Consider the following 12,181-nt stretch of genomic DNA (forward strand, 5'->3'; position numbering starts at 1 on the left):
TTGAATGACAATTACAAAAAAGATAATTTTGAAAGAAAAATGACCAGGGAGATCCCCCTCCCCGGGTTACAGTAAGCACTACATTCTATAGAAGCATAGGAAAGAAGTCTCATCCAAAATGGCTTTGTGATCTGCTGATAAAGGAGTTTCCTGCAAGGTGATTTTTTTAAAAAGCTTTTAAAACACACACATTCTATGAACTTGTGCGGTCTTGTCTGAGCTATAGTTGACAAAACTGCAATAAATCACTGCGGCTCTCAAAGCTGACTGGGAACCTCCACCTTCCTACGCTCTGGCTCCACAGGAAAAAATCCTGATTGTCCAAAAGACAACAATTGTTCACTTAACTCATTAGAAACCAGAGGACGAAGGTATGCAGGTGTTTGGAAAGCTGTCACCTTCACGATCAGCCGGAAAGGTGTGCTCACGTGCACAGCTCTTATTACTGATTATAGAAATTGTGGATCTTCCTAATGTAGACCACACGAAAACATGCAGAATCTGTGTGTTGATTATTACACCAAACACCAAGTCCCTGAAATAAAAGTTAGTGCTGGAAATGAGCCCAAAAGGAAATGCCATCACTATGTTAGACCAAAAGCAGCCCCAGAAGACAGGAGCTAAGGGCCGTGGCCCCAGCTTCCAACGTTCCGTTTAAAAACTCTTCCACTGCAAGACAGTGTGAAAACAGCTCCCATTGCCTAGAAACCACATTCATATTCTGAAGATTGATCATCTCCTGGCTGGTGATACATGGCAGGGAATTCTCCTGACAGAAGGGCTGGCAGCTGTGTGAGTAGGACAAACTGCTGATCCTCTGTCTAGACGTGTCACTGGGTTGAAGTTTAGGAGGTTACATGAGCTATGCACATTTTCAACGTACAGTCAGTTTATACTGGGGAACCTAATACCATCGTAAATCAAGGAGCAGCTCAGCTGTATTTTCATTAAGTATTGCATTTCTAAAAACTCATGTAACTGCTATTTTTCTAAGTTTCAAGAGAAACATCCCAAAGTCTAATGTTAAAATGTGAGGTTTCAAAAATGCATGGTTTTGGGGGGAGGAAATCTATACACCTAGGCTGTAAGAGAACTTTGTTTTTAGAGCTTCATGCTGGAAAATGATCATTTAAATAAGATTTATGAAGAGTGGGCCAAAGTCAACCCACATGGGACTTTCCGGGGCTGGGAAGATGGGTGCTGGATTCGAATCTACACCTGCTGAAGAACTGGGGCTGGGCAGATGGAGCCCATTTCTAAATCACAAAGAGCCCTGGAGAATAAGAGCCACCACTAACAGAATGATTCTCTCCTGTAAGTTTCCCCGTTAGAGAGGAGGGAGGCAGTCGCACAAGGTCTGTTCCAAGGGGTGTTTCTGCCTACGGGAGTGCTAAGTGCCTCCTAACTGAAAAACAGTTCTCAAGGAGATGAACGGGGAGAAACGATGGGCCAGATTTGATGAGATCCTGCTCTGCATCACAATACTGAGAAAGGAGGACCGAACTCCACTAATGCTTGACTGGAAACCGTACTTTTAGAGGAAAAGAGAAGCCACGAGCAGGACAAGGACTTGGTGTCTCTGACTCCACAGCGCACAGGCCTCCAGCAGCCCCCGGCTGTCACACTGTACACCTCAAATTACTAAGGGGCCTGGGAGCCCCGTGGGAAGAAGCATTTGAAACACACCCTTCCAACAACAAGGGGAGGACAGTCCAAGAAGGTCAAGGAGAGAGGACAGCAGTTTCAAAGTCGGTATTGACTCGTCCCTAGGTGGAGCTATTTCTTTAAATGTTGCTCCAGTGTTTTCGCTTCAATTTAACATGAAAATGTAATTATCATCTAATTAAATATATATAAGCCTATATAGACTTCAGTGCTTAGGAAATATCTTCATAAGGAGTTAGCTAAGCACTTTGCCATGCCTGGAAAAGAATATAAAGACTCTACCAAGGAGGTACGCTACCGACTTGGTAGCTCTCCAAATTGTAGGCAAGAATCAGAGTGTGTCGAGTGTAGTTTGCAAAGTTGGCCTCCTTTCAGGGACAGGAAACTCCATGCCCTTCTCCCCAAAAGCATGTTCCCACAGTACCAGGGAAGGACCTGAGGACAAACCCTGAGTCCCAGGTGTCTCCACTCTGCCTGGACTCTAAGGCAGAGGTCAGCATGGAGCTCCTCGTCCTCTTTCCAGCTACCTCCTCTGGTAACTGCTGGTGAAGACACTCTTTAGTGTTTTGTAAGAATAGAGGTAAGCAAGGGGACACAGTGAGGGTGGACACTGGCTGCATTTCAACGCACCATTTTGCTTAGACTTTGGGGACCCCAAACAAACATCAATTGTCTCCCCTCAGCAAACTTTAAAAATCCACGGGGCAATGCAGCGCTGACAGGTAACAACTTTAATTAGAAAGCTCCTCCAGAGTCAGACAGGAAGGCTCTCCGGGACAGGAGATGGTCCCCTGCGTTGGGGTGCGCCTGGAATCACTAAGCAGGGCAGGACTCGGAGGGATCAGCAGCCAGGGCAGGGAGACAGGGCGGAGGACGGTCACACTAGATTCAAACGCCTCTCTTGTGCTGACTGGATCTCATGCACTTCTTATGTTCTATTTATAATTAGCAGCATAGGGTAAATTAAACATTAAAACCAAGTTGACGGATTCCACCCATATAACACCCAGTGCAGCTCCTGCCCAACATTGCGCAGGGCCCTGGAGTGACAGCGCCTCCCTCCAATACTGACTTGTGTTCTTCAAACCGGAAATTGAACTTCCGGCTTTTTGCGCATGCGCCAACCTTGCCCCAATCAGTTGTCAATACGTCATTCTGCCCGCCCCTTCAAACTCCACCCTTTGTCATACTGAATAAAAGCCAGCTGCTTCTCTGCCTGCCTTGGAGGGATATTGCACTCTTCAGTGGCCCTCCTGTGCCTCAATAAAGGCCTTTTTCCTTCTTTCCTGCCTTTGCTGCTCCACCATGCCAAGGAAAACCTATCACAAGTAAATATGCATTTCAAGTCTGTTTTGTGGGAAAGAAGAGAAGGCTATCATAAGCAAACGTGCTGTGTGTAACTGAGTCTCTTACCCATTGGGAACCGACCTGAGCCAGTTAACCTGAAGCAGCAGGTCGCTGGGGCAGAAAGTGTGTTTCTAGATTCAGGCTCAAGGCACTCAGAGCATCAGGAACAGGCTTGGTGGAGGAAATGAGTTAATTAAGTGGAGATGTTAGAGCTAACGACTCTCTTCAACTTCAATAATGTCCCTTCCTTTGGGGAAGCCACAGGATGTGGCACAGCACAAGGACAAGACACATGTCCACCGTCCTGGAGTCACTGATAGTTGGCCCTCAGCCCTATGCCCTGTGACTCCACCCCACACAGACCCCTTCCCAGCTTGACCCATGTCCCTGCCATGTCCCCAAAGACCTTCTTCCCTCTTCTTGGGATCCAGGATATGGAACTCTGAAATGCTCTCCTTCTGCTCTACTCTTCTGTTTTTGTCTGCCTGGGACCTGCGTGGTGGAGTACCCCCAAGGATACTCCCCCCGTCCTTCATTTCCTCTCTGACCTTGTCTAACTTCCTGTTTCATCCCTTGGGCCGCTCTCCCTCCTCCTGATCCTAGGAGGGGTGAGCTCCTGGAGTCCTCCTCCCCTTCCCTGCCTGCATGGTTCTGTGTGCTCTCTTTGGGTGATGCCGTTCTTCCCTCCCAGGGAGAGTGAGGCAAACATGCCTTTCCTCTGTCCCTGGCTGCTCTGCTGTGCTAGAGTGTCACATTCCCACTGCTGCCTGGCTGTGCAAAGGTGCCTAAGAATTAAACTTGGTTTACCTCCTAGTCCTACTCTTATTCCCACGAGGACCACCTGCACGGCTGTCCTTGAAAGAACAGCACTTGGCCCTTCCTTCATGTACTGATATGCACACAGCTGGGCAGGGCATTTCCTGATTCCCTCAACTGACTGTAAACAATGCAAATGGGTATAGCCAGAGGAGCTGATGTGTAGTCTTTGAAGCTAGGAGACAGGTTGGTGATACCCCACGTACAGCTCCTAAGCAATATGTGCAAGTTGGTCAAGTGAAATCACACTGTCAGCTGAGAATGAGCCTCCAGAAATGAGGCTGTGACTTCTCAGGGCATGGATTACACGTCAAAATTGAAGAACTGACCCCAGAACCTAGATACTACCCCAATCTGTGGTATGCAGATTATTCTTTCTGCTCATTTCTCTCCATCTCTCTGCACATTACAGAGGCGATTTCAGGCCTCCTACCTAGTGCAGCTCACAGCATTCACAGATGTCACTCATCCCCAAGCCACTCCTCTCTTCACAAATTCATAAAATCTGAGTTTAGTCCTAGGTAGGGCCTGGTTAACCATCATTGTTCTAGTTAGACTGAAGCCCCCCACGGGCTGCCCACAATTACAAATATGCCTCAGTGTCTGCTCTCACCATGCCTTGCACTGAAAGTGGCAGACCGGAATTAACTCACTAGAATTCCAGTAACTTTTCCACGGGATTACAAATGTGGTTTTTTCCGGGGCCACGACAAGGGCTTTCTACACTCCCGACCCATCTTGATGAGTATCAGCAATAAGACTCATCAGGTGCCTACCAGGTGTCAGTCACTGTTCTATGCGATTTAGATGTGATAACTCCATTCAGTGCTCACAGGGTTCTATGAGGAAGGTGTCATTACTTCCTTGGGTTTACAGATAAACACACTGAGATACACACAGAGGTCGTGTACGATTCCCAAAAGCCATTCCCAGCAGTGGAGGCCAGGCCTGGTCTCTTGACAGCCCCGCCGATGTACCCCACGACTTCGCTGCCTCTGCCCACCAGATTCCAATCTGCACTTTCTGCCAGGCGTCTCCCCCAGCTGGCTCTGCCCCACCCTCTTCCCATCCTCCTGCCTCTATCTAGGTCAGTTTTATCAACTTTCAGTTACCCCCAAGTCAACCCTTCTCTCTAGGGTGCTACCTGTACAATAGGAAACAAATGTTTTTTGCGTTTTAAAAAACCCTTTTGTTTTTTGATACAATAATAACACATGCCCATACAGTGGAAATTTTAAAATGTACTCAATAATATAGTGTCAAATATATTTTAAAAACTAAAGTTTTTGGATATAAGCATAACACATTGTGATATATCATAATCAGAAGATTTTTAAAAATGCAAAACAGAAACTAAAATTCCAAATCACAATTTTGTCTCTCGGTAGTGAAAACTGATGCTTGTGTCTTAGTTTTCTCTATGCATATTCACAAGTAATTTTTTAAAATTAAAAAATGGGATATTTACTTATTGCATTTTCTGTGATAAAACTGGTATTAGTATCATCTTTGATAAAAGTCGATTTTCAAAGGCAAACCTATAGTTCTGTATTAGTCTGCGCTTTCCTAATTACTAATGATACTGAATATTTTATATAGCAAATTCCTGGCTTACAAACTGCTCCCATCCCAAGAGAACTGTTCACAAGTTAGATTTGTTCACAAACTGACAGTGAATCTTACAGAGTTTGCCCATCAAAGTTCGCAACTCAAAAGTTCATAAGTTGGTGACTGAAATTCTTCAGGTACTTTGTGCATATTAAGTGATCCACCTTTCTCTAAATTCTCCAGTAAGTTTTTCAGACTTCCTTTTGGTTTGTTGGCTCTTCACACATTAAACTCACTGTTTTTTTCAGTATATTCTCATACATATTGTAGAAATTTTTCCTCAGTTGTTCCTTTGAGTCTGTGTGGTTTTTCTTCCTTTCTTGTTATTTTGTTTTGCCACATAAAATTATAATTTTTACGCAGTTATTTATCCCTTCTTCCCCTTCCCATCGTTTGGCTGTGGGTGGCCACCGCCGCCTCCTGAACCACAAGGTAAACAAGTCCTTGCCCTCAGTCCTCTCACATTGGGCTTATTTCTGGCTCTTTTCTTTATCCAAATTCTACTCTATTCATTAATCACATGAGCCGGGTGTGGTGGCGCACACCTCTAACTCGAGCACTCAGAGGCTGAGGCAGGAGGATCACTGTGAGTTTGAGACCACCCTGGGCTACAAAGTGAGCCAAAGGCCAGCCAGAACTGCATAGTGAAACCCTGCCTCAAAAAGACCAAAAAAAATCACAGCCAACTGCTCTCTGACCGCTGGTCCCATATTTAGAGTCTGATGCAGCGTAAAGAGTTCTACCAGTCCATGGAAAAGCTCATGGCGATCTTGTTGGAAGTAACGAGAGAGGGCAATTCTTTGTGTGCACAGAAGGGTGGGCGGCTGAGAATGGGATCAGGACACGGCATCCCTCCCAGGTCCTCACGGCAAGGGTCACCCACAGCTTTTGCATCCGCAGCGCCGCTGCCCTGCTTCCTGCCACTCTCTACGTGCTTCGTCCTCTCCACCATCTCTGGGCCTCCTCCTCTCTGCTGAAAGACAGCCTCCCGTGTGTCCCCAGAAAACAGCAAGCCAGCAACGGCTCCTCCCAGCCTGCGCCCCCATCACCCTCTCTCTCAGGGTACACACGACCCTCTCCTGCCTCGTGATTACCTGAGCTCCCGCAAATTCCTCCAGGGAAGAGATCCCCTCCTGTCCTACCAAACAGAGGGCTCTAGGCCATCTTACCAGGTCAGACTAATAAACGCCTGATCAGGAGGCCGAGGGAAGAGGGCTGCAAGTTGAAGGCCAGCCTGGGCAGCCTAGCAACTTACTGAGATCTTCTCTCAGAACATAAATGAATAAACATGGAAAGAGGTGGGGCTACAGCTCAATGCAAAGGCCTAGGTGCAACCCCAGTGCTGCCAAGAAAGAAAGAAAAGAAAAGCACCAGGTCAGCGCCGTGTGTGTGAGGCGCCAGGAGCCTTCCCGTGGATTCGCCAATGCTCAGCTCCCCCGTGAGCTCAATGCTGACCTCTGCCTTGGAGTCCAGGCAGAGTGGACACACCTGGGACTCAGGGTTTGTCCTCAGGTCCTTCCCTGGGCTGTAGGCACAATGCCGGAGCCCCCGTGCCTCCCGACCCAGGATGAGACCTGTGCATCGTCTCAGCTTTGCTAACGCCTGGTTTAATTTCCAGCACTCAGGCGGCTCAGCAGAGACGAGAAGCACAGGTGCGATCCCCGAGACACCAGACACCGAGCGCGTCCTACCTGGATGTTCACGTCCGCCCCGTTGTTCACCAGCAGCTCCAGGCAGAGGGCACCGTGGGTGGAGGCGGCTGCGAAGTGCAGCGGGGTGAAGCCGCTGTTGTTGGGCTGGTTCACGTTAGCGCCGTAGTCGATCAGCTCGCTCACCACGGTGTCCTGGCCATTGTAGCAGGCGATGTGCAGGGCTGTGTTCCCGTAGACGTTGATTTCGTCAATCTACAAAGCAGAGGCCACCAGGCCGCAAAGGTCACTGGAGCCAGCAGTGCACTCGGCTGCCACAAAAACCTGGTGGCTGTGGCTGGGGAAAGGACACCTTTCCCAGCGCCCATGCTCTCTCAGCCCCTGGGGTCATCCTGGGTGCGCTTCTTACCCAAGGTGCAGATTGGCCCAAGGTGGGTCCATACCACGGGGGCTGCGTTCTGGCCAGGGAAGCACAGAGGGGAAAAGGCAAAGCTGCTTCCAAAATGCCAGAAGGGAAGGCAATCAGGGCTAGCAGGGCCCAAACACAGGGCGGGGACACCATGACCAAGAAGAGGATGGGCATTGCAGGTGGCATGAGGGGCGGTGGCTGAGCCCATTCCTGTGTCATGCTCAGAGCCTTGTTTTACAGCAGCTGCATTCTGGCTTCAGGCCAGTGGCTGTGTCCTGAGCAGGCGTCAGTTCCTGGCTCCCTATGGCTCTCTGAGAGCCGTGTGCATGTAGGGGGTCACCTTCCTGGTCCCAGTGGGGCAGCTTGGTTTTCCCTCCCCAGGGCAGGGTGTTGGTGGTGCCGAGCTCTACACCACTCCCGTTCCTGCTGTGCTCCTGCATCAGCTGTGTCTCCCCAGCACCCGCGCCTTGGCTCTGCTGAAAGCCTCTAGGGCAAAGGCTGCTTCCCATAGAGGACCCAGAACCCTGGCCAGCCTTTGGAACGTGACTGGTACTATACCCTTCCAAAGAGAGACACACATCTGTGTTGCCATGGAAACTTGGCCAGCCCCTGATTTTCAACTAGTCCAAACTCCACTGCCCTTTATAAGTTGCTCAGGCAAATTCAGAAAGAAAGGATGCTAGAGAGCAAGTTCTCCCCTGCACTGAAATGCTGGACTCAATTTCAGGCAGCAGAACCCCCAGCCTCTCAGGCCACGAAGGGTACGTCCATGGCCGCTCACCTCTACTCCAAGGTTCAGGAGGTGTCTGACCACGTTGATCTGCCCATTGGAGGCCGCAGCATGGAGTGGGGTGTAGCCCTTCTTGTCCTTACAGGTCACTTCCGCACCGTGGTTAATGAGCAGGGCCACGACGTCCAGGTGGCCTTGACAGACAGAGCAGCAGAAAACATGGTGAACCTTCATGGGGCAGGTGGGCGGCTCCTTCACCCAAATGATCACGTTAGCTTTGAACTGCTGCCAGTTTCTGCTCAGCTACTGTCACGAAAAGCTGTCTTGTGACAAGCATGCAACATATATTTACTGAAGACCTACTACGTGCAGGACGGTATGTAAATCCTGCAGGAAGACAAACGCGATGCACACATGGGACTTGAAGGAGCTGCAGTGGAATGAGGTAGCCACCGTGTGCACAAGACCTGAGAGTCTGCTGCCTTTTAAAGGCGGTGTTAAAGTGACGCAGTGCTCTGAAACACCGCCATTCCTCCCCGAGAAGTCTAACGGAGTGACTTGGGATGGGAAAATCGACGGAAGGAAAAAGTCAGTCCCTCAGAATGAACCTGTATGATTGTTCTGTCACAGGACATTTCTGTTCTCCAGCTGATTTTTAATCCATAAAAACAACCTTTTCCTCTGGCTCGACATCAAAGCTTCGTGACCACTGCTCCACAGATGGTAAACTGAGGGTGGAAGACAGTTATTAACCCCAAGACTGAAATGTGTGCATGCGTGTGCACATGGGTGTGTGTCAGAGAAAGAAACAGTTTGGTCTTAACTTGTTTTATTAAAATTTGACTCTTTTTCTCCCAAGACTTGTGCACAGAAACAAATTTTTCCAATTACTAGTAGTGCTGTGTAAGGCTGCTTACTGGTCCTGGCTTTATATCTTTCCCAACCTGTAACCCAAAGGCTCATGTCATAATGACTTTACTTCTTTAGAGCCAGTACCCAGACGTTTTCCGTGTACATCAGCAAAGGATGAACGGAAACCCAGGCTCTGGTCGTACCCCACTTGTGCTCAGGGTATCTCTGCCTCAGCCTCTCCTGCCTGGCTCCCGCCCCTCCAGACCCCTACAGACATCTGAATCTGCCTCACCCAACCTGGAAATCCACGCTGCTTTGTTTTTAAATGCTAATGCTTGAAGCCCAAGAATCTATTCAGCCGTATCTATAGCCACGGAATTCATTTGATCCTTACCAAATCTGCTCTGTTTTACTTCCCACATTAATGTTAATTTATAAAATGATAAAAGGAGGGGCTGAGGATTTAGCTCAGTGGCATAAGTGCCTGCCTTGCAAGCGCACAGTCGTGAGTTCGATCCCTGGTACCAAAAAAAGAAAAAAAAGTGATAAAAGGCATACACATTTGTTACAAAGGCATAAACGTATTAGAAGGAAACCAAAATCACATAAAGTACCAGTTCATACAGATAATCAGTTAATGCTTCCGTATATAATATTTTCCAGATTTGTTTTTGCAGGATGAGAGATTGAACCGCGGCCTCTGCACTGAGTATATCACCAGCCCTTGACTTTTAATTTTTGAGACAGTGTCTCACTAAGCCACTAAGCTGCTAGGTTGGGCTCACGGTTGGATTTTCCTGCCTCAGCCTCCCAGAGGGCTAGCATTACAGGTTTATGCCACCACTCCTGGATTTAGATTTGTTTTGGTTTGCTTTTGGTTTTGTACCAGGAATCAAACTCAGGACCTCATGCTTGAAGGCAGACCCTGCACTGCTGAGCTGTATCCCCAGCCCACATTTGGTTTTATTGCACAGATTTTCTCCTATTAAAAGGAGAGCCATATTCTTCACTCTGCTTTACGCAGGAAACGTCACCCCTGTGGTTACTCTCATGCCCAGCACGCCGATCTGCCAGCATCCCCGGGACAGTCTCCTGCGTTCGGGTGCTTTCAGCCCAGCACTGACCACCCGTCTTCTTTGCTAAGGCGCAACGCTCCCCAGCGAGGAGCACCACAAAGGCGCCAGGGCCGCGATCCCTGTGTCTCCTCAAGACTCAGCTCTGCCAAGGTTCTCGTCTGTCAGTTGGTTTGTGCCAACCAAAGTGAAAAACCCCCGTGATGCAGCCTCCTCCCTTCACACCTCCTCCACGGAGGGTAAATAAACCCCTGGCTGAGGGGCAGCGACTCCAGCGCTCTGAGCAGGCCGCATCTTCACCGCGCTGAAGCTCATGCTTGACCCCAGGACTGTCCGAGAGAAAACCCACACGGCCAAGGGCACCCGTGGCTCCTGAGGTGGCGCCGGGAGCCGCTGCCCTCTTACCTATGTACGCTGCCCAGTGCAGCGCACGCCGGTCCTTCTTGTCGAATGCGTTAATGTTCGCCCCTTTGGCTAGGAGTAGATTGACCATCTGGAAGAAAACCAAGAGGAGATCAAGCAACACCTGTAAGGGTGAGGGCTCCCACCGCCTGGAGGTGGGCAGGGCCGGATCCGGAAGTCGGAAGGTGATGTCACAGCAAACCTGCTGCAGGCGGTGAAGGAAGAGACCGAAAGGACGGCGGCTTCTAAAATTCAGTACGAATCTAAACTTACAGAGGAAATGCGGGGGGACCCAAACAGAAAGTGACAGTGAGGCTGAACATGTGAGCACACCGATCCCATCATTCTGCCACTTTCCAAAGCAGCTCTGGGAGCCTGATGTCCTGAGTGTCTTTACAAGGTGTGAACAAAAACAGTGACTGCTGCTGCCGAGCGCCACCCGACAGATGGACAGCTCGTAAGAACAGACACTGTGTCCTCATCCACCTATTCACCAGACCTGGCACTGTGACTTCTGGACAAGATGACTTGAAAGGGAAACATTTTGCATCCTTTCAGGACAGTGTGGCAACCACAACAGCACAACTAATGACACTCAGGAGAGAGGATTTCTGGAGCTGGGCAGAAAGCAACAAGGGCCACGGATAAGTGTGTGTGAGGCGAGCGGCAGGGTTTGGAGGGGAAGTAAAGTCTCCCCTGTAGTGAGTATTTTAGAACTTTAGGGACTCACTGTAGCTCAGTCATACCTCATATCGGCCTCATGCTCTCTAAAACTCTTAGCAATAATAAACTGGGGTTCCCTGTGTGGCCAAAGGCCCCCGACAGTGAGAACACCCACCTCCACATGGCCATTCAGGGCTGCGTGGTGCAAGGCCGTGCGCCCGCCTCGGTCAGAGACGTTGACGCTGCTGAGCAGCGGGATGATCACTTCCGCACACTTGACGGCCTTGTTGGCCGCGGCCACGTGCAGGGGCGTCTGCCAGTTCTTGTCCCTCGCGTTGACATCGGCTGAGTGCTTGATCAGCACTTGCACAGCTTCCTACAACAAAGCAGAGTGTGCAGGTCACTACCTCTGGGTAGAAGATACTCCACTGGTTACGGGCACCGTCATGAGGAAGGGGGATGTCCTGTTGTCGTGGGCTGACTCCCGACAGATCAGTGAGGGCCACAGAGCAAGACAGAGTCTCATCTCCAAAATCAAGCATAGGTTCCCTTGCAAGCTACAAGGTATCCTTGGGTCAAATGAGAGCACTCACTGGGGAGCACACCAGGGCAAGCTACCGCAGAGCCAAGTGTGTGTCCCTATGCTATCCAACTCCCTAAGCTAAAAGACCTCCTGGGTCAACTTACCAACCTTCAGTTCTATCTGCCAACACCTCAGTCTCCTGTGACCCACACGCGGTCAAGGAAGATAACCCACCCGGTCCTATCACAGCTTGAAGCTATGACACTGTTCCATTTCCTCAGCCTTTTCCGTGGTACAGTGGGTAGGTCCCTCTGCCACTGTCGAGTTCCTTTAGCTTTACTGACTTCTCACTTTTGATTTGTCTTCTGCTGACCTGCTTAGCTCAACAGCCTCCCTAACCCATTACTCTCACCGCCGACTGTTCAATGGAATCACCTAGGGAGG

The 12,181-nt window shown here is 49.5% G+C and overlaps 1 protein-coding gene across 12 annotated transcripts in view; it reads right to left on the bottom strand.

Moving 5' to 3' along the window:
• Ankrd44 (ankyrin repeat domain 44) overlaps positions 1 to 12,181 on the bottom strand; it is a 233,877-nt gene that overhangs the window by 86,474 nt on the left and 135,222 nt on the right. For all 12 annotated transcript variants that reach the window (XM_063259488.1, XM_063259498.1, XM_063259494.1 and 9 more), the window contains 4 exons: positions 11,390 to 11,590; positions 10,555 to 10,642; positions 8,276 to 8,418; positions 7,128 to 7,340 (listed from right to left, as the gene is read on the bottom strand). In XM_063259488.1, the coding sequence (XP_063115558.1) occupies positions 7,128 to 7,340; positions 8,276 to 8,418; positions 10,555 to 10,642; positions 11,390 to 11,590 (645 nt within the window). The remainder of the gene's footprint in view (positions 1 to 7,127; positions 7,341 to 8,275; positions 8,419 to 10,554; positions 10,643 to 11,389; positions 11,591 to 12,181) is intronic.

Source organism: Cavia porcellus, unplaced genomic scaffold, assembly GCF_034190915.1.
Source record: "Cavia porcellus strain 051 isolate PalLab524CR breed Dunkin Hartley unplaced genomic scaffold, mCavPor4.1 scaffold_12, whole genome shotgun sequence".
NCBI lineage: Eukaryota > Metazoa > Chordata > Mammalia > Rodentia > Caviidae > Cavia > Cavia porcellus.